We start from the raw sequence: 22,029 nt of genomic DNA, 5'->3' as shown, positions 1-22,029 counted from the left end.
AAAAAAATAGTAGTGGGGCCTTGGCATTTACAAAGAGGAGAGGTGTCCAAGGGCACTATGGTGCCACAGGCATTCCATTAGGGACCCTGAGCAAACCACAGTTTTATCCTGGCCTGTTTTAACTAACCATAATAAAGATGGCTACCGTATTTTTTGCTCTGTAAGACGCACTTTTCCCCTCCTAAAAATTAAGGGGAAATGTGTGTGTGTCTTATGGAGCGAATGCAGGCAGGAGGCTCTGCTCAGCACTCCTTTTAATGAGCCGCGTGGAGCGTATGTGCGGCTCTTTGGGGATTTTCCCCGAGGAGGGAGAAGGGCTGCCCTCCTTGGGGAAAAGCCCCCAAGAACCGCACACACACTCCATGTGCTCTTTAAAGGGAGCGCGGCTCTTAGGGGAGCCTTAGCCACGCGCAGCCTCTCCCGGGCAGGGGATGAAGGCTCCCCTTGCCCGGGACAGGCTGCGCGCAGCTATCCTATAAGCCAGGACAGCCAGCGGGATCACTGCACAGCGATCCCGTTTGCTGTTCTGGCTTATGGGATTCAGAATATTTTTTCCTTGTTTTCCTCTTCCAAAAACTAGGTGCGCCTTATGGTCTGGCGCGTCTTATGGAGCGAAAAATACGGTAATTTGATCTTATGAACCAGGCCTCAAAGGAAATTGATGAAAAATTGGGTATTATTTCCTTCTTTTTTAACAAAATGGATTCAGACTTACAGTACTGTAATTTGCCTACTCATACACGTAGATATGAAAGAAGGGTTTATATCAGTGGTATTCTCACTCAACCAATGTTTTATCATATTTATCATATTGGTGAAGATGCTTGGAGACATGTTCTGTTGCATATGCTGACTGTTTGTGTGTGTGTGGAATACACACACACACACACACACATACACATCTATACAATATAAAATATAAAAAACTGATGTCATTTGATAGAAATCTCATCTTTAACCGTTGCCTGATATACAATGTAGGATAAGTAAACAGTTACTAGTAAAAGCAGCTATATCTTTAAGGTAAAATAACAGAAGGTTTTTCAGCCTAGTGAAGTAGATATAAGAACCATTGGGGGGGGGAGAATTATACTAATACATTTTTTAATGACCCTGGGCAAGCTGTAATGAATAAAAATGAAATATGCTTTTGGGACTTTGTAGCAGTCAAATAAAACCAATTATAGTGAGTCAAATTCCACTGTCAAAATGAATCTCACATTTTGAAAATACATCTAATGGTACTGTTCAAGAGGCCCAACCAGCACCTGTTGTGATCTATGAGATAGTAAATAGTTGTAACCAAATTGGCCACCTTTTAGTGCTAGACTTACTTTTGTGTTGTTCATGGCGAAACTTCACCCAATCTCTCCACTGCTGTAACTTTAATTTTAATTGTTTTTGTTCATAGAAGTGTTTTGCAAAAGCCATCTTTCTCTGAAAAATTTCCCTAGAAATTTTCCTCATAGAACAATACTCTATCCAGGCACTGCAATTATTAAGCCACAATAAACAATATATTAATGAAGTTTTTACCTGAATGAAAGAAAATGGGAAAATGTAATTTCATAGGAAGTATATGGGGAATATATACATCAATATATATATGTTAATTCAAACAAAATGTAAGGAGCAAATCGAAGGAACAATATATTTTTTCTAACACTTTTCTTAAAATGCCATGACTACCCAATATGTGACTTTGCACTAAATAGCCTATTTAGCATGTGATCATGTTGAATTGGAAATGAAGTACATGTAATGTTTTTATATGCTAAAGGTAACCAAATACTTACTCAAAGCACATTCTCTTTAAGTTAATGCTATAAAAGTCCCATGCTTTATCACATAAATCCTCAGTCATCTAAAATGTAAATGCATAAATAAAATTGCATCAAAATGGAGAATATGTACACAAATAAAACTTTCTATGTTGGTATTGTCATATAATTAATTGTAAAATGTAATTGTACATTTGTTGACAGTTATGTTAAGAGATTGAACACTAGATTTGGCCCCCTCCAGATAATTATAACTAACTTCACTTCCATCGTCAACTGTTACAATATTCTGATTGCATGAAATCAAACAATAATGCAACCAATGCAACTGAAATAGTTTAGATTGTGAAGTAAAAGGAAATTCAGCCATTGTTAAAGCAGTTCATTGTTTGAGGAAGTAAGTACAATACTCATGAGCCTATGCATTTGTAATAACAGTAATAACCACAGCTGCAGTTACTTCTTGTCCTTTTACACCAGGGTGGGCAGATCAAGATCTACTGGTAGATCTCTTGGGTAACTTGCAGTAGATCAGCAAGGATTCAGACTCCAAATTGCTTAACTATAAAGGTAAAGGCAAAGGGACCCCTGACCATTAGGTTCAGTCGTGACCGACTCTGGGGTTGCGGCGCTCATCTCGCTTTACTGGCCGAGGGAGCCGGTGTACAGCTTCCGGGTCATGTGGCCAGCATGACTAAGCTGCTTCTGGTGAACCAGAGCAGCGCACGGAAACGCCGTTTACCTTCCCGCCGGAGCGGTACCTATTTATCTACTTGCACTTATACGTGCTTTCAAACTGCTAGGTTGGCAGGAGCAGGGACTGAGCAACAGGAGTTCACCCCGTCACAGGGATTCAAACTGCTGGCCTTCTGATCAGCAAGTCCTAGGCTCTGTGGTTTAACCCACAGCACCATCCGCGTCCCAACTATATAACTATAGACACACACAAAAAGGCTTCCCTCCTCTAAATTAGGTGGTTGAGATGAAAAAAGCTTTGGGGTGGAGTGGGGTGGAACAGAAATAGATTTTTGTGTGACAGGACTTTGAAGTTAGCTTTGGTATAGAAAATAAAATCCTGGACTAAGCTGAGAATGAGCTTGCTCAGAAACATCCTGCCTTTTAGTTCAAAATATGCTGCCCTCTTTCCTGCCACTATTTTGCACTTTGCTCTGGTCAATGGATCTCAGAGTTATAGTAAAATAACTAGGTTGAACCCGAAAGTCCGATGTCTGCCCATGATTGTTTTACAAAAACAAAAAATAAAAGCCATCTGCCTCTACTCTCTTTTAGGCACGCTTTCCCCTCCAATCACTTAATTCTAATTGAGCTTATGAAAGGGTTAAACTGCCCTCCACAATACTGATTTGCTCAAAAGGTCCATATGAGGCACCAAAAGAGGACCAGAAAGCCCAAATTATTGGTGGCACATTTTAGCACATCAGGGGAACCATACTGGCCACATGACCCAGAAAGCTGTCTGCGGGCAAACTCTGGCTCCTCAGCCTGAAGTAAGATGAATGCTGTGCCCCATAGTCAAGTTTGACGGGACTTTACCGTCCAGGGGTCCTTTAGCTTTAGCTTTACTGTTCCAATTGCACAATCCATTTTCTGAACCTAAAATGAAAAGGATGCCAACAATCTGGAGGACCAACTGTAAGATTTAACTTGAAATTTTATTAAATTATTTCCTTATGCCATGTTTTCTGGCAGCACAATCTTAATCATGTTTATCCAGATGTCCCTCTGAGTTTAATGGGTACAGAGTAGCTGTGCTAAGGACTGCTGCTTTATATTATGAGGTCTTTGGGAGTAGGGATTTTTTTTTCTCAATACTTTCAGACAAAGCAGAGTATGAATCCAAAAAAAGTATAATTCTTTGTAAAATACATTTGAGGAGAGCAACTGTTCTTACTCCACTCAGAGTAAGCCAAAAAGGTTTAGTAATACTTACCAGTTGATCATCATCCAGTCCCAAAAGGGTATGTAAATATGTATCTGAAATCGCTTTCAGTCTTAGACTTAGGTCTGGATCGATACACGTGTCCCTGGCGGGGGATATAATAATATTACTTTTTGTATGCATCACATGATTACATAACAGCTTCCATTTTCCGTTAACACTAATAGCACCACTATTAAATTATATTAGTGAACCATAGTTTTAAAGGTGATTTCCAGATGATCTGTTTATTGAGCATTCATTCTGATTTGTTTGCAGGGAGACTAGATGATGTTATTTATTTATTGAGCATTCATTTTGATTTATTTGCAGTTAGATGATGTTATCCCACACTTTCCACTGCATTTCCCCGTGTCATTTCCCTTGTAAACAATTTGAATGGGGGGCGAGGGGAAGCAGATTTGTTGTGCAACTGAACCCAATCAATTTTGTGCAACCTGATTCTGCTAGTATGTGACTGAATCCTAACCTAAAAGTGTGTGTTTGGAAGTGCCCAAAACAATTTTTGAGGTAACTAACATTTAATGTTGTGTTCAGCGACACTGGCCACATTTGTATGTAATTATAGGCCAAACTTTTGCTGTTTACCAGGAATAAACAGCATGCTGGTGCATACCACCCTTGGTGTGAGTGGGATAAAAGGTAAAGGTAAAGGGACCCCTGACCATTAGGTCCAGTCATGACCGACTCTGGGATTGCGGCACTCATCTCGCTTTATTGGCCGAGGGAGCTGGCGTTTGTCTGCAGACAGCTTCCGGGTCATGTGGCCAGCATGACTAAGCCACTTCTGGCGAACCAGAGCAACGCACGGAAACGCCGTTTACCTTCCCGCTGGAGCGGTACCTATTTATCTACTTGCACTTTGACGTGCTTTCAAACTGCTAGGTTGGCAGGAGCAGGGACCGGACAACGGGAGCTCACCCCGTCGCGGGGATTCGAACCGCCGACCTTCTGATCGGCAAGTCCTAGGCTCTGTGGTTTAACCCACAGCGCCACCCGCGTCCCTTGGTGTGAGTGGAATAGACAAACCTAAAAGCTTTGGTCCTCTGTTACATCCTAACCAGCCTGAAGCCCTGGAGCAACAAATAATGATGCTTCCTGGTTTGTTTGCTTGGACTCTTGCCAGAGGAGCAACGAATAGGCAGCATTCACCAGCACACTGCTTATTCCTAATAAACTGCAATAAGCCAGAAAGTCTGGCATATCATTACACATGAATGCAGCCACTGTTAAATATTTATGGAATGAAATAAAAACAATAAATGTTACTACACCATGGGAAACAGTGTTTTTCAAAAATCCAACTTTACTGCTGATATATTTTAAACAGTCCATTATTTTGACAATTCTAATTCTTCTATGGTAATGTTGAAAAAAGTTTTTCGTATAGATAAAATGTAAAGCCTCTGTCTGCATATCCTTGCCAGGGGGCGGAGGAATGAGGCAAATTGGACAGAAACGTTCCAAATATTGCTCATTTCTGAACAATTCTGAAACACATTCAAGCACTCTCCAAGAATAACTTGCAGAAATAACTTTTAAATTATCGCTTTTGTTGCTTGGCACAAAACCAATTAAAAACTGAAACAATTCAGAAATTGAACTACAGTTCATCATTGCTATTTTCCCTATCTGGTTTCTTTCATCTTATCTCAAACTTTAACACATGGGCTGCCAACGTAATGACTCAAAGTATACATTTATTTTAGTTACTATTTTAAGACATCTATATACTACTTAATTTGCATTTCTAAGCAGAAAATTCAGAAATAAAACATGTCCCTGGAGGGGCCTTCCAACAAGGTCCCATCTACATGGAAATTATGCTCAAACCAGCAGGTCAAGAGCACTCCATGGTACTAGTACTGCAGAGGGAAGTAGATGCCAAAATTCTAAACCTCACCTAGAAGTGAACTGATCATGACAATGATGGTCACAGAGATGCCCCTTACATTCAGACAACCATCTCACCATATAGAACAATGACATATGTTCTGTCTTGTATGTTGGGAGCACTGGCAACTTGAAACTGTCTTATGGTTGCCATGGAAGTAATGAGATTTGAAGTCGAACTAGAGGTGGTCTCACCATGGATGCTGAAGTTAACCAGAACTACTTTTCCTGGGTTCCTCCGACCCCAAACTCAAGGACTTGTTTTCAATTAGAGTGAAAAATGTAAGAAAAATATTAACACAAAACAGAAAGAACAGAAAAGCATTCCTCTGCCTTCACTTCATCTCTACAGTAGAGTAGGATAAAGCTGTAGAACTTTTTTGTATTCCCACTCACTTCAGGATTGAACCCTAAATAACATTTCCCCATATTTCAGTATTCTACAGCTTGCCACACTATTTATAGTCTACACAGACAAAATATCATACATACCATAAAATACTATATAGACCTTTTTCCATTACTTCTTTGAGCTTTTCTTCTAAAAACCTGAGTGGATCATCTGGACGCATAGCTAGCAGACCACACAACAGGGCCTGCAATGAAAAATCCACATTTGGAATTGTAATAAATATAACAAATATACTTGTATAAAAGTATAAGACAAACTTTTAAATATTATTACCTTTATACATTCTTCTGAAAGCATTATGAGTGGCTGGGGCAACCCAATCAGATTGGTGGGGTACAAATAAAATAAAATAAAATAAAATAAAAGTAAAATGATATAAAAATATTTTGTCCCTATTTAAATTGAATAGACAATATTTTTCCAAGTCATTTCATTTTGGTAAATAAATGAAAATGTCTTTATTTTACAGTTGCTGTCTTCAGAATACAATGGTACCTCGGGTTAAGTACTTAATTTGTTCCGGAGGTCGGTACTTAACCTGAAACTGTTCTTAACCTGAAGCACCACTTTAGCTAATGGGGCCTCCTGCTGCCGCCGCCAGAGCCCGATTTCTGTTCTTATCCTGAAGCAAAGTTCTTAACCTGAAGCACTATTTCTAGGTTAGCGGACTGTGTAACCTGAAGCGTATGTAACCTGAAGCATATGTAACCTGAGGTACCACTGTAGTTCCCTCATCCAGCTCCTCTCATCAAAGCTATCATACAAACTAAACCAGTTACACTATGATTTCAACTAACATGCAGCTCCATGATCCTCAGATGCCTGCTTCATTGATTTATAAAAGCTAGTCTGTAAATTGTGTTCTTTAATCATAATTGATTTTTACTGGACATGTCCTTTTTGTGGAATCAATATCAGCCTCAAATAACCAGCCTCAAATAACCAGCATGCTTAGCTCTAGTTAACGGTTGAGGCCATGGAGTAAACAATCCTCCCAGGCTTAGCTAGGTCCCACCCCCACATCTTGGCAGGAAAGGTTAGCAAAGCCTTTGTTCATTCTCTTCCACCGTGTGAATCCAACCAGAAAGGGGCCCTGGGCTGATTACTTGAAGCCCAGACCACATGACTTAAGCAAGCCATATTTGTGTTTCTATCAAATAATTTAGAAACATTTAGCAATTTTGAAACTAAATTGTACTGTGTGTTTCCTTGCTGCTCTTTGGAAAAGCACATAAATTTGACCTTTAAAGAGTTTGTAAGTAAACCAATTTTTAATTTACCAAACCTGTAGTCTCTTTGACAGCTAAGGGAAAGAAAATTAGAAGGGGAAATAATAATAATAATATTAATAATAATAATACCTGGCTTTATATCTGGCTGAGTTAAAAGGTCTAGCAGCCTATAGTTCTATGCTTTATTTTGCTGTAAGTTTTGTAATTATAAATCTCTACTGGGGCTCTTTCACCAGGAGTATTTGTCCCAAAACCTGGATCTAAACATTCTGGGAATTCTTCTTTTATTTTTATTTTAAACCAGTTACAAAAAACGTATTTCAAAAAACCAACATATACCCTTTCTCACAAACTGAACATTTCAGTTACCAAAGATATATTTTTCATTTCATGAAATGTTACACTATTTTTTTTTTAATTTAGAGCCAGTATGAGGAATCCAGTGCAAAATCACAAGCTTGTAAAAGGAGAGTAGCTACAGTAGTGGTGAGATTTTAAATGTTAGGAAGCTCTCTTCTTGGAGAGAGGCCAAATGCAGCGCTCCAGGCCCCACTATCCAGCTTTTAGTTCTTTCCCCAGTCACATCTCCCACCAGCTCTGCTCTTCATCAGCCTCAAATGCTTTTGCCTGTTTGGAATGTGTCCTTGAAACGTGATAATGCCTCTTGCTTGTCTGCATCAACTATGGAGTGTTGTGTGGGTAGAAACTTGTGATGTGTGACTGGAATGTAGCCTTCTGTCCAAAGGTAAGAGTCACATCCATTGAGCTACCTGCTTTTGTCTCTGGCCAAATCCACATGGCCTCACCTACTACTGGCTGGAAAGTTGCCTGTGAGGGAATGCTGGGGAAAGCCCCCATCCCTGATCTTTACCCGTTGCCACAGGCGCAACATCAAGCTCGTAACTAAAACTCAGTCAAGTGCTCAACTAACTGTGGTCAAAAACTGAAAGGTGAGTTGAGAGCATTGTGTCTGTGTTATGCACTCCACATCTTAGTCAACCTTTGGGGAGACACACAGCAAGCTTACAACTCAGCGCTAAACATCCATTCTGACAAAATAACAGATCCACCTATCAACCTTTGGAAGAGAGCAACTCTTATTCAATCAGAGCACATAATTCTTTAGTTATACTTTCCAGTTCCCTATCTCATCATCTTTAAGCTCATGTTTGACAATGTAGTACTCTAAGTCTGTAACTGCCACCTACTGCCTATATATTAAACTGCACTCTCTATTCTCTCCCTGGCTACCCCTCGTCACGTGAACCCAATCCCAAAGAGATGTTAACTGGGTATCAAATAAGATTACCCCACTTGGGTTTGTACTGTATTCTTATATTTTCATAAGAATATATGGCTGCTCACACACTTGGTATTCCGATTTTAACACTGAAGAGGCTTTTCAAGAGAGTAATTAAACAGAAAGCTGTTTTTTTTCTGAGGGATTAAAAATACATTGTTTTTCCAATTTAAAAGCAGAATTTAACATTAACATCTTCCTAGTTTGGCCCCAAGTCATATTACTTGAATTTCAAATTTCATTTGCATTAAATTAATTATTTTAGTCTTCCCAGATTCTGCCTATATATGCCACTTTATTGGCCAGCACTACCGTGTCCATGGTGTGATAACAAAAATCCCTACTTGTATCACATGTACAAATACTATCTTCCCAACAATTCATTGGTATTTGACTTGGTAGTCCAAATTAGTGCCCAATATTACTCTTAACACCTTAGAGAACATCTTTCAGAATTGTCCAGGAAAAGTTTCTACTGCTTGGCAGTATATGAACTGATACCCTTTGTATAATAAAATAAAAGGCTTACTACTTAGGAATTCAGAAATTGAAGAACTTCTTCTAGTCTAACCTGAATCTTATTTCAACATGAATATCTGAAATCTACCCAAAACATCCCTTTTGTGGGGGCAGATGCACATAAAATGCTCCCAAACTCCAATGCTCCAAGGAAGCATAATCAAAATGCAAGGCAATTATTGACAAGTGTCTATCATAATTCCCTATCTCCCCTTGAGATTACATTTTCTCCAGGCATTAGTATGACATGATATGGTTGAAGCATTATGGAAAGGCAGTTGAGGAACACTTACAGAAGAACTAAGGAAAGAGCTTCCTAGAAAAGTTTAAGCCAGAGAATAAGCACTTTCCTAAAACCTAACTTACAGCACAGTTCTAATAATGTCTACTCAGAAGTAATTCCTACTGAATTAAATGGGGCTTAGTCCCAGATAAGTGGTGTTAGGATTGCAGGCTTAATATCATAGGGTGATATCCACCCTACATAAATCCGTGGATTTCAATGGGACTACTTTTTCATGGGTCTATCCTTTAGGCAAACACTATACTGAACTGGTTTTCGAAAGACAGCTCATTTTGCCTGTAATCCTATGGATGCTGATCCAAAACTAAGCCCCAAAGGGCCTTACTCTATAATAAATATGTTTGGGGTTCTAGCCCTTATCTTGAAAGCTTTTGATAGTAATATTTTAATGATGGTTTTATATTGCTTTTAGATGTATCTTTATGATGCAACCTGAAGCTTTGTGAGAGGGGTGTGTGTGTGTGTACTGTAATAAACAAGCAGGCAGGCAGACAGATTTTTGTGACCTAAAAGAGGATTTAGTACAGATGGAGTTAGCTTTTCTACGCTCGTGATTACAGTTTAAGTGATGCCACCCCCCAACACCCTAGTGAAAAGACAAATGAAGATCTCCTAAACTGCAGTGCTTGCCCAAAACTAAATTCTCTATATATTCTATATCTTGCCAGTTTTCTGCAACGAAAGCATTTTTATGATATGGGTTCGTTCGTCTTCTCTCCTTCCAGCTTTGTTCTTCTTAAGTTACCCCTGGGTCCCTGGACGACGTGTGCACCGAAACTCAGGTCGATTAGGGAGACGGGATGAGGCAGGGAGTATCACTAGCGCCTAACGGGACCAGAGGTGAGTGAGTAATTCAGAGCAGAGCAGGAGGCAGAGGGCCAGTCCCCCTCGGAAACCCCCATTCACACGCACACCCGTGTTCACCGCCACTGTGACCCAACGGCCCTTTACCTCATAGATGTCGGGTATGGAGTGTTTCTTGAAATAGGCCCTAAGCGAGGGGTCCACGCTGTGAAACACGGCCGTGGTCTTAATCGCCTCCATGGTCGGAAAGGGGCCCTCCGTCCAACGGCCGCTCTCCGGACCCCGGCAGTGACCGCTTCGCGGTTGCCTAGCGACCGGGCCGCCACTGCCCCCTGGACAGGCCGTCACGCGGTCGGTCAGCGCGCGCTCTGGCCAACGGCCGCCTCTTGGGACGCGGGCGGGAGGGAGAACATTCGCCTCAGCTCGCCAACGGCCGGCGGCTGAAGGAAGGCCCCACACCCGCCCCACGGCCCCTCCATGAACGGGCAGCGTGCCTCACAACCCGCGGGCAGCAGCCCAGGCACCGAGGGCTGCCAGCCGACCTCGTGCGCCGTCGCCTCTGGTCGGTGGCAGCGGGCCTGCCGAGTTTGCGGGGCTGCAGCCTTCCCCTGAGGGCAAACTGAGGGGCGAGGCGTCTTCTTCAGCATCTAGGCCGCAGCGCGCCTTCTTCGTGGGCTTTAGATTTGCGTGGAGAAGGAGAGTCGGTGGAAGAAGATTGGAAGAAATTCAAAGATTACTTACAGAAATATTGCAAAATTAAAGAATGTTAGAGTGATGTTGGATTGAAATTAAGTGGCTTCTAGCTGTACAGGCTTTAAAGTTATATATAGATCAAGATTAAGGATTAGGATTAAAAAGGTTAAAAGAATGGAAAATTGGTTTTTAATAGGTAAAAAGTTAATGTTATAGTATATTAAGATTAAGGATTGGGATTAAAAAGGAGGGAAAGGAATTGCTGGACAAACAAACTGAATTGGAATACAAAAGAGGGAGGTATGAGGAGGTCCGGGAAATAAGTAAATGTAAAAGTAGTGATGAAAAGATGGAATTGTTTTTAACTGTTTTTTCTTTTTTCTTTTTGTATTCTGTATTGTGTATTTTTATTTTTATTTTTAAATTCCTTTTTTTTATTAATGTGTCTCTTTTCATGTGAAACTAATAAATATTAAAAAAAAAAAAAAGGATTTGCGTGGACAAGCCCTGGGCAAAGGCTGCCCCCCCCCGTTTTGTTCATTGTAGAGCGGGAAGGGGGACGCGAGGGTCATCTAGTCCAACCCCTAGCAATGCCAAGAATCGCTTGCCCAACGTGGGGCAGCTCGACCCGCAGCCCCACGCTCGAGAGTCTCCAGTGCTCTGCGCTGTCTTGCACAGCTTGGGAAGGCGAAGTGACCAATGTTTTTGGAAGCTCCGCTCCTATGCTTGGCTCTCCGATGCTTCTCTCCTGCCTGGCGCGCTGAGTTTTGCTCGCTTTCCTCGGTCTCCTCACCCCCTTTTCGGACAGGGCAACCCTAATTCCCTGGATCTGCCAGGGGCGAGGCGCAGCTGATTCCGCCAAGGGCCGGTTCTCAAGAACTTCCCGCCTTCCCTCCGGCTCACTTTCCTCCCAGACAGCCGCCCTCCCGGGTCACGGCGGGCTCCGGAGAGCCAGACTCCTCCACCTGGCCGAGCACACCTTAGACTTAACACTCCTGCTTAAATTTATGAAAGTCAAAAGTGTCTAAATAAATGGTTGAAACTTAGCTCCTCTCTGTCATCTGAAGTTGGTTGAAAGGACATCCTGTTGTGTTGTTTATTAAGAGATGGATACGAAATACTATTATCAGCTCGAGTGATGCAGCCTTGGTAACTGAGCAAGGTTAACCTTTCCAGATCCTTTATTTCCCTGGTAGATACTTTGGGTAGAAATGCCCTTATGGCACCTAGCATTATATGGCACCTCTCTATCATCTGAAGTTGGTTGAAAGGACATCCTGTTGTGTTGTTTATTAAGAGATGGAGTATTATCAGCCCAAGTGATGCAGCCTTGGCAACTCTGAGCGAGGTTAACTTTTCCAGATCCTTTATTTCCCTGGTAGGTACTTTGGGTAGAAATGCCCTTATGGAAACTAGCATATATCATCTGAAGTTGGTTGAAAGGACCTTTCTTTCTTCAACTTCATACCTTAAGGTTTATAATGAAGCTACCAGGTGAGAACAGTCCTGGTATAACTCTTTCCATTGAAATACCTCACAATAAGTGGAGGTGCAACATGTACAGATGCAGCAATGAATCAGAATTGTAGAAATGGAAGGGATCCCATGGTTATCTAGTCCAACCCCCTGCAATGCAGGAATATACGGCTGTCCCATATGAGGATCAAACCTGCCACATTGGCGTTATCAGCACTGTGCTCTAACCAACTGAGCTAAGCTGTTGAAGAACTTCTTGGATCAGACCAACGGACCATGTACTCTAGCATCCTGTTCTCACAGCGGCCAACCAAATGACTGTGGGAAAACCACAAGTAGGATTTGAACGCAGGAGCCCTAAGGCATTTTTCAGAAGTCTATAACTGCTATAACAGAACAGAACCACCACAGAAATGGCAATAAGCATCTCTTTTTATTTACAGCCATAAGTTTCACACAACTTCTTCTTGATAGTTACAAGACTTAAAATGTCCTATTAATGTTTTTTTATATTTTTTTTAGGAATGCAGATATATGGAAGCATGGATAGGACAAGTTTACTCTGTAGCATTTGTAAGTCTTCCTATAAACAAAGCTGAACCTGTAAAAATTGAAAAGAAATTATTATTATTTATTCAACTTCATTTTATAAATGCTGACACTGATGTAACTTAAATATTATTATTTTTATAGAACAGGGTGGGGAGGCGATGTGGAGATGATTGATGAAAGTCAGTCACATATGGAAAGTGGAAATGGGAAAGATGTTCATTAGCAGCCTTCACTGGTAGACAAAAATTATAAAACTTTATATTTATATTCAGGTAGGTAGCCATTATATTTATATAACTGGGTTAACAGAAGGAGGAACTGCTAATCCAGGTACCGCCCTGAGATCTAAGGAATCAAGGGTGGTCTAAAAATTTAAAAGGAAGAAAATGGTTTTGAATAGGGCATTCTCTAGCCTGCTGTAAAAAGGAAAATACAATCAATTTATTTGTTAAGGGAAAAGGGTACATACATATATGCTTTCTTTATTACAGTCGTACCTTGGTTGTCAAACTTAATCCGTTCTGGGAGATCTCCTGGAACTGTTCAAAAACCAAGGCGCGGCTTCTGATTGGCTGTAGGAGCTTCCTGCACTCAAGCAGAAGCTGCACTGGACGTTTGGCTTCCAAAAAACGTTCGAAAACTGGAACACTCACTTCCGGAGAGCCAGTGTGGTATAAGTGGTTAAGAGCGGTAGACTCGTAATCTGGTAATCTGGGTTCAATTCCCCGCTCTTCCACATGCAGCTGCTGGGTGACCTTGGGCTAGTCACACTTCTCTGAAGTCTCTCAGCCTCACTCACCTCACAGAGTGTTTGTTGTGAGGGAGGAAGGGAAAGGAGATGGTTAGCCGCTTTGAGACTCCTTTGGGTAGTAATAAAGCGGGATATCAAATCCAAACTCTTCGTCTTCCAGGTTTTTGACATTTGAGAGCCGAAATGTTTGGCAACTAAGCCATTCGACATCCAAGGTATGACTGTATATGTAAGTTTTCATGTGGTTTTTTTCCTTGTTGTAAGCGGTCCAAGAATCTGGTTATATAAATATTTCAAATAATAAAAAGGAAAGGTCAGTAGTACAGCATCTGCTTGCATACGGAAACTCCCGGGTTCAGCCCCTGACCTGGAAAGAATCCTGCCTAGAGCCATGGAAAGGGGCTGCCGACCAGTGCAGACAATACTGAGCTAGATGGACCAATGGTCTGACTCGGTACAAGGCAGCTTCTCATGTTCCTACTGTGAGAGCAGCTGTTCCCTTTTCTTGCAATGTCTCCCCATGTGCTTCTTTTCAACCTTGGTTCCAGAAAGAAGGTGTCCTGTCCTGCAGTCTGTTTAGTTGACATCTCAAAGTCCTGGTGCTAAAGTCCTTGTCACTTTACCTCCAGTGCTTGTGGGAAACCATTCATTTATCTGAGCTGCAGTCCTGTTAGGCTCACTGAAGTTAGCCTGGTGTGTTGTGTTGTTTTCCCAGAGTGCAGCATGCTGAACAAACTGCAGAAAAAGATGCATTCCAGCTTTGGCTTGAGTTGGTCACTTTTCTGTACACAGGGTGCAGGAAGTCTTGTACGCCCTGATCTAAGAACAAAGTAATTTATTGGGGTTATCAATCTCCTAGACAAATTAGCCACACTTTCATAAATCAATGGGACTTAGCTAGCTGTGACTGATTTCAACAGAACCAACGTGTGGCTAACTTTCAGCGCACACCAAAACATGGCTCCATGTGTGTTCACGGAATCACAGAATTGGAGAGTTGGAAGGGACCCCAAGGGCCATCTAGTCCAACCCCCAAGGCACATTCTTTCCTTAAAGAATGCTGAGCACTGCAGTTTGTTAAGTGTTGCTGGGAATGGCAACTCTGAGGAGTAAACTATAGTGCCCAGAATTCTTTGGGGGAAAGAATGTACTTTAAAGGTATAGAATGCACATGTAAAGCCCATTGAAGAACATGGAATGAAAGGGGGTTAACTCACAAGTACGTCCCCTTGTATGACTTGCGTTTGTTTTTATATGTTTTCCCCTCAGGACAGTCCAATCTGTTAGGTGAAGTTCATGACCAAAAAGCTGTTTCTCAGAGGGTTGCCTTAACATGAGTGCTGTATCCCAGAGCATGGTGAAGCTGGGCTAATATGCTCCCTTGAGCCCCAAAGAAAGAGACACGCTCATTGGGGAAATGGCGAGGTTGGTTCCATGGTTGAGCTCTGCCCAGCATTCGCAGAGAGGGCAAACTCCGTGTTCAGGTTCTGCGGTTCATGGTTGTGCTTGCTGTCCCCAACGTTCGAGGAACCAAGTGACAGAAGGAGGGTAGTGCTGGAAAATGACAGCATGAAGGCAGATCTGCCAAAAGATGGCCTCAAGCCTGCATAGCAACCAGCAATGGGGAAAGTCAGTCACCAACACCAATGACAATTGAACCAAATACGAACACAGCGTTGTGAATAACCTGTAAGGTTTTTTTAAAAAAATTGCTTTTTTGTTCATACTTGCATCTACATCAAAGACATATCTTCCTTATTTTACGTAAGTCAGTTTTGTCAAAATAAAAATCCAAAAAAAAAAAAAGTACCATAAGTCCTTCTACAATATATTTAGTACATAAGTTTGACTTCCCATCCTTTCCCAATTTTTCCACTCTGATAAACCTATATATAAATCTGTTTTCTCCCTTTTAATCTGTATTACTCACAGAGATTACTCAAAGGCTGCTAATGATTTCAGATTGCAACAATTATCTCCTTAGAAGTTCCCAGTTTGAAATGAACTCCTGTTTTGACTTATCTTTGATCTTTTCTGAGAGACTGTCTAATTCAGCATATTCTACCAGCTTTAGTACCCGTTCAGATTTAGTGGGAATTTTGTCACTCTTCCAATGTTTTGCTATAAATACCCTTGCGGCAATGGTGGCATACAGAAAGACTTTTATCTTCCTAACAATGTCTGGACCTGTAATGCCCAATAAAAATGATTCTGGTTTCTTCAGTAAGGATACATTTAACATTGTTTTGAGCTCTCTCTATATATCATTCCAAAAGGTCTTAAACTTTTTACACACCCACCACATGTGGAAGAGAGTTCCACCTGGTTCTCCACATCTCCAGCATGTATTTGGAACATTTTTGTACATTTTGGAAAGTTTACAGGGGGTTAAATACCATCAATATAGCATCTTTTGGAGGTTTTCCCTTAGCGTAAAATATGCTGCAAATTTCCAATTAACTTTCCATAGGTGTTCCCATTGGCTCATGTCTATGTTGTGGCCAAAGGCTTGAGTCCATTTAATCATTGCTGATTTGACCTCCTCTTCCTTGACTTCCCAGTCAAGGAGGAGTCTGTATGTTTTAGAAAGAGTTTTGGTCTTAGAGTTTACCAGGTCGGATTCAAATTTTGAAATCTCCGTCGCACCTCCTTTATTTTTATCATTTTTAAAATTTTCAAATTGATAATATTTTTGCTCTTTGAATTGCTTGTACCTCTAAAGGGGCAATGGGAGAGTTTAATATCCTGGATTTCTCTTCTGAGATCTTAGGCAGTCCATTCTTCTTCAAATATTCTGCAATTTTTTCACTTTTTTCGGACCCTTCTTTGTATAACTCTGTAGTAATTGGCAAAACATCTACTGATTTCCTTTGGATCATCAGACCATTTATCATCCATTCTGATTTTATTAATCTTTCATCTCATTTTTTTCTTTAGTTGCCAGGCCAAGAGTTTGCCCGGCTTATTTCCGAATTAAAAATGTTTATATTTTAGCCATTTGATCTTCCATTCCAGCTCTTCATTTATTACCATTGAGAATTGTGTTTGAAGGATTTTTATATTCTGTTTAATGTTTTCATTGTCTGGTTTATTAAGTAATTCTTCTTCATTTCTTTGTATTTCTTCCCAGATTTCCGTTTTTTTTTTTTCATTTTCCTTTGATGGGCATTTTCTTTTATGAAAAATCCTCTAATGAAAGGAAAATGAAAGAGAGGATTTTTCATAAAATAACCCACAAAAGTTACTAGCCTGCAAAGTCTTACTAACCTGTCGGGGGCTGGCAGTTGAAAGGTGGAGAGCTGTGTTTCTACGCTGGTTGCAGGGAGCATCCTTCCTCTTGCAGCCCACTTGAAAAGGGGCAACTGCTCCATCCCTTCTCCATCAGTCCACTTTCTGTATGTCAATCAGACCACCTACCACCAAGGTACAGCCCTTCCGCAAGTTCCAAGAAGTTCCAAGGCCCCTCACCCCGAACCTTTACTATGAAGGATCACATGAGAGGAAAGTGGTTTACCTAAATTATCATCCCTACTGCCATTCTTTGGCCCTGGCTAATTGTTTCTGAATTTTTTATTGGAAGAGAAAGAAGAGAGGCTATCAGGGTGGCCAAATGGGGGGACAGATTTGCATATCCTAGTTTCAATGCACACATGCAAGTTTAGAAATAATTAGCACAATGGAAATGCAGCGCTTCTCACCCTAGCAGGGAAGGGTGTTTTAGAGACTTTCTTATATACACTGAACATATCCTTGGAAATAGACATTGCCTTCATGTTTTCCTGGGCATTTCGTAAGCTCCTCTGATGGAGGAGCTCTTCCGCCATCTTCTTCCAGAGCTGTCCTGCTGCTCACAGAAAATGGGCTCCTGCTCTCTCCCTCCAGGTCTTCAAGGGTTATGTCATCTAAATGGAAAAGAAGAGAAGGCTAGCAATTAGAACTGCTTGGGGGACTTTCTTATATACACTGAACATATATTTGGAAATAGACATTACCGTCATTTTTTCCTGGGCCATCCTCTTCTGGCAGGAGGTATGCAGAGCCTACAGGGAAACAAAGAGCTACATGGGATATTTTTATTTTTCATAACCTCGAAATAGGCCTCAGACAGTTAGAAACCTTAGGGATGAATATGACTATGGAAGCAACTGTGCTGGGCCCGGGGGTAACCCGTGAAGCACAGTCCAGGACCGGTCCAGAATCCGAAGGTTCTGCTGGGAGTTAGTCTGACAGGGCCAAGGCAGGACACGAGGCAGGAAACCAGGCAAGGACAGGTACAGGATCTCAGGCAGGATCTAGCATACAGCAATGTTGCTCCCGCAACCTGGGGCAGGGTCCGACAGCCTTTTATCTTTGTCAGGGTAGCAGCCAGTCCTGATCCCCTGGCGACTCACCTCCCTGTTTCGCCTGAAGGCGAGCACTCCTCCTGCGAGTACTCAGGTCTCTCCTTCTCTCAGACCTTAGTCTCTGCAGCTCGGGAAACGTCGGTGGGTTACTAGACCCAGGGGCCGCCTTAGCCTCCCCTGACCCAACCGGTAGTGGAGCAGCTGTAAGTGATGGCCCAGCTGAAGGCAACAAGGTAATCCCTGCATCTGGAGCCAGGCCAGGCTCAGGCCCCTGACTCGGCCCAGCTGGTGTTTGTTGCAGGGGAACCTGTGCAGACTGGGACTCTTCAGGATCAGACCCCAGACTTGGTTCAGATGATGCCTGAGGCAAAGGATCCGGTGCAGACTGAGTCTCCTCTGGTTCTGGTTCTGAGCCCGAGTCCCAGTCCCAGGCCATCACATCAACATCTATATGCTGAAGGGTTTTACTTTTTCTGTCCTCTGAAATAGGGGTGCAGAGGGGGAAGTTGTGGGTGAGAGGGAGATCTCAGGAAGAGGCAAAATCTTACTTCACCTTCCCAACTGGGATAACACTTTCCTCAGCCTTGAAAGCCTAGAAAAGAAAGAGCAAAATGTGAGAAATGTGGCTCACAGTACTCTCCTATCCCTAAACTGGTTTTGGCATTCACACATCTACACTCAAGAGGAATTCACTATCATCACAGAATTCAGATGCTGAGAGAAATCCTACTTACATTTCCATCTCCTTTCTCTCACACAGACGAAATGATCCAACCATAGGAGCCCACCAGCTCTTTTAGCACTCTGGTGACCAGTGAGCCAGCAGACGAAGGTGTCACAATGGCTTCTGTAAATCTGGGACTGTCTCTTGAAAAGAGGGACACTTGGCAGGTCTGCTGAGGTGCCCAGATGGGAGACCACCAGGGAACCCATGGTATGGTGCTCAGAATTATACAGTCAAAACGTACTATGTAAATACATATATAGACACACTGTCCTTTTTGTCTTTTCTCACGAAATAATATTTCACTAAGTCAGAAAGAGGCCTTCTGCTCATGAAAGGGCATCTGTGACCTGAGCCTCCAAAATAGCTCTACTTGGGAGTAATTTTTTCTGACCTCAGTGGAAATTAGTTCCTAGTGAGCATGCTTGGGATTGTGGTATAAGGAACATGACCCGACACTGGTGTCAAGAAAGGGGATAGCTAGCTTTATTCAAGTTTGCCACTTGTTTGGGGGGCTCTAAGAAGAATCCCATGCTTGGGTGGTACATCAAGAAAGATTTCAAAAATGTGTGCAGCACGGTGAGGGAGAAGAAGAGAAGAGTTGTGTCATTCACACATCATTAAGAATGCCACACACATGAGCCCTTAGACACCTCTGGAAGTTGTGCACAATGGCTTCCACATCTTGCTGGGCTACACAACTCCCACCAGTCCCAGCCAACATGGCCAACGGTCAGGGATGATGGGAGTTGTTCTCCACTAACATCTGGAGTGCACCACATTGGTTACTCCCCAAGCATTACGGTGTTTAAACCTTAATGTCTTAGAGCTCAGGCAAGTCACATCAGCATGGTTTCCATAGTGTCAGATATGTTTCTGTTTGCGCATGCACCAGGGGACATTAACAGGCCAGGGATGTCTTTGCCTTATGCAACTGGTGCTCACACCTTGACTAGAGGCTTAAGGACTCCAATCCATTTCAGAAACCATATCAAAGAGTAGGATTTTAGAACAGGATACATGGGCATTCTGGATGTCCGTTGAACAAGGATTAAAAGCCCAGCACTTGAAACTGAGTGCACGCAGCAAATGGAACTGTGAACATCATGATTCAGCCGACACAGTCGTCCTCAGCAACAAAAGTTACCCCGGCACATTCTTCGTTTTTATACTTCATTCGAAATCTGGGATTTGGTACAGGTGATTTCAGTATCTCTGCCTTGAGAGTATCATCTCCTCATGGCCCCTCCTTGGTGGCTTTCTGAGATCACAGTTTTAGGTGGGAAATTGGATGGGCTGGGGGTTTTTTTGTTTTTGTTTTGACATTTTAAAGGTTTGTAATGGTGGTTTTAATATGTAAATTGTTTAAAAAAACCAGCCTCCAACATTTATCCAATAAAAATGGGGATGTCCCATTCCATAATGATAATTTTACTCTTTATACCCCACACATCTTACTGGGTTGCCCCAGCCACTCTGGACAGCTTCCAACATATATAAAAACATAATAAAACATTAAACATTTTTTTAAAAACCCTTCCCTATACAGGATTGCCTTCAGACGGCTCTGGGGTCGGATAACGCCATACCCTCCTATATTTCTCCAATAAAAATAGAGATATTCTAAGGAAAGGTAGGACTTTCTGGGATCAAATCAGAAACCAGGGTGGCTTCTCTAAATCAGGGACATCCCTGGAAAATAGGGACACTTGGAGGGTCTGAAAAATGTGTATTGTTTCAACTCTGTGTGAACCACCCAGAGAGAACTTTGCTGACTAGGCAGTCAATAAAGGTATACATAAATACAGTGGTGCCTCGAAAGACAAAATTAATTCGTTCCGCGAGTTTTGTCGTCTTGCGATTTTTTTCGTCTTGCGAAGCACGGTGTCGGGAAGGTTTTGGAAAAGCTTCAAAAATCACCAAAGTCTTTAAAAACCTCAAAAAAGGCTACCACACCGCGTTCTATGAGTTGCTCCTCGAAGTCAAGTCGCAACTGTATTAACGGTGTTAAGAAAAAGGAAACAAACTTGCAAGACGTTTCCGTCTTGCGAAGCAAGCCCATAGGGAAAATCGTCTTGCGAAGCAGCTCAAAAAACAAAAAAACCTTTCGTCTAGCGAGTTTTTGTCTTGCGAGGCATTCGTCTTGAGAGGTACCACTGTAAGTGCATGAAAAGAATTCACCTGGAAACATTAAGAACCATTTCTGTCAGGCATGTCTTCATAAATTACTCTTTTTAAAAAACAAAAACAAAAACCCTATTGTCAGAGTTGCTTCCAGATCCTAGCTCACAGAGGATCACGCTAGCCAGCGATCATTAAATAAAAGTCTTTATTGAGTTACAGTTTCCATTCTCAAGCTGCTGCGTGCAACCCTACGTCTAATGGTTAGATCGGCGAAGCTCCATCTGAGTCTCCGCCCCTTGTACACCAACTTAATATCCTAGCCTTGCTCCACCTTTTCCGCCTGACTGTTCTTCTCTGGGTCCCTCTGCCCCCCGGGGTCTCTTCCTTCCAGGATTCCTCTGACGCTGACGCTGACCCCCCTGACTCTTCTCCCTCCTTTCGGCGGGCTTTAGGACCTGGCTCCCTTTCCGGGCTGCCTACTGCGCCACCTTCCTGTGCATTTGAACTTGGCGCGCGCGCCCAACCTTCCACCTTCCGTCTGACCGTTTCTTCGCTCCCCGATGGAGGTGTGGCCACTCCTGACTCGTGCCCTCCCCCCTGTTGTGAGCTGCCAGCGCTTGATCCCTGGCGCCCTTCCTCTTCCCTGCTCTCTGGCGGTGACGCTGGTCCCGATTTCCAACTGCTCCCCTCTGAGTCCCCTCTGGCTCTATCTTCCTGGGGTGTCCCCCTAGGCTCCCCCCTTGCCCTGGCCACTGGTGCTCCTTTCTGTGAATCTTCTGATTCACTGGAAAGACTCGGAGATCTCGGGTCGTCGTCATCACTCATCTTTTCTTCTGCCTCCTCCCCCTCGCTCTCTGTTTCCTCCCTTGCCCTTGCCTCTGCTCCTGAACCCCTGACATCCATCCCCCCCTCGAAGCCCCCTCTTCCCCCCTCCCCTCCTTCCGGTGCGGGATCTGGGTGCTGCCGTGTCAGGGGGACGAATGTCGGATACAGTTCGCTTCCCGTGGCGGGCCGCCATCCGAAGTCTTCCGGTTCTTCCTCCCTGCTCTCGTTGACGACGGTCACCTCCGCTTCCATCTCTGTGCCGCCGTGCTCGAAACCCGGGTCGTCCCCGAAAACGTCCATGTCCGTCTCTCCCTCGTTGCCTTCTCGAGACGTTGC

General features: G+C 42.7%; 2 protein-coding genes and 1 long non-coding RNA gene across 13 annotated transcripts in view; 1 reads left to right on the top strand and 2 right to left on the bottom strand.

Annotated features, from left to right (window-relative positions):
* Nucleotides 1-10,490, bottom strand: part of FBXL13 (F-box and leucine rich repeat protein 13) — a 73,290-nt gene extending 62,800 nt beyond the window's left edge. For 3 of the 4 annotated variants that reach the window (XM_081023551.1, XM_081023552.1, XM_081023550.1), the window contains exons 1-5: nt 10,353-10,490; nt 6,127-6,230; nt 3,733-3,826; nt 1,797-1,864; nt 1,335-1,489 (exon numbers count right to left, since the gene is read on the bottom strand). In XM_081023551.1, the coding sequence (XP_080879677.1) occupies nt 1,335-1,489; nt 1,797-1,864; nt 3,733-3,826; nt 6,127-6,230; nt 10,353-10,445 (514 nt within the window). In that variant the 5' untranslated portion in view covers nt 10,446-10,490. The remainder of the gene's footprint in view (nt 1-1,334; nt 1,490-1,796; nt 1,865-3,732; nt 3,827-6,126; nt 6,231-10,352) is intronic. The other variant, XM_081023553.1, reaches the window with a different exon arrangement.
* On the top strand, nt 7,864-20,998 carry LOC308486733. 2 transcript variants are annotated; one of them, XR_013991243.1, is made up of 4 exons: nt 7,864-10,241; nt 12,897-15,366; nt 18,781-20,551; nt 20,908-20,998. It is a non-coding gene; the product is annotated as an uncharacterized lncRNA (long non-coding RNA). The 2 variants fall into 2 exon arrangements; XR_013991244.1 differs by lacking the exon at nt 7,864-10,241 and adding an exon at nt 10,481-10,556.
* LOC308486694 (uncharacterized protein) overlaps nt 12,789-22,029 on the bottom strand; it is a 23,840-nt gene continuing 14,599 nt past the window's right edge. For 2 of the 7 annotated variants that reach the window (XM_081023855.1, XM_081023856.1), the window contains 4 exons: nt 18,069-18,612; nt 17,670-17,717; nt 17,445-17,579; nt 12,789-14,491 (listed from right to left, as the gene is read on the bottom strand). In XM_081023855.1, the coding sequence (XP_080879981.1) occupies nt 14,328-14,491; nt 17,445-17,579; nt 17,670-17,717; nt 18,069-18,456 (735 nt within the window). In that variant the 5' untranslated portion in view covers nt 18,457-18,612 and the 3' untranslated portion in view covers nt 12,789-14,327. Of the gene's footprint in view, nt 14,497-17,232; nt 17,580-17,669; nt 17,718-18,068; nt 18,963-22,029 lie in introns of those variants that run through there. The other 5 variants (XR_013991159.1, XR_013991160.1, XM_081023854.1 and 2 more) reach the window with 5 other exon arrangements.

This window comes from Podarcis pityusensis (assembly GCF_964106645.2).
Source record: "Podarcis pityusensis genome assembly, chromosome: 10".
Lineage (NCBI taxonomy): Eukaryota > Metazoa > Chordata > Lepidosauria > Squamata > Lacertidae > Podarcis > Podarcis pityusensis.
This window is presented reverse-complemented; position numbering and strand designations above follow the sequence as displayed.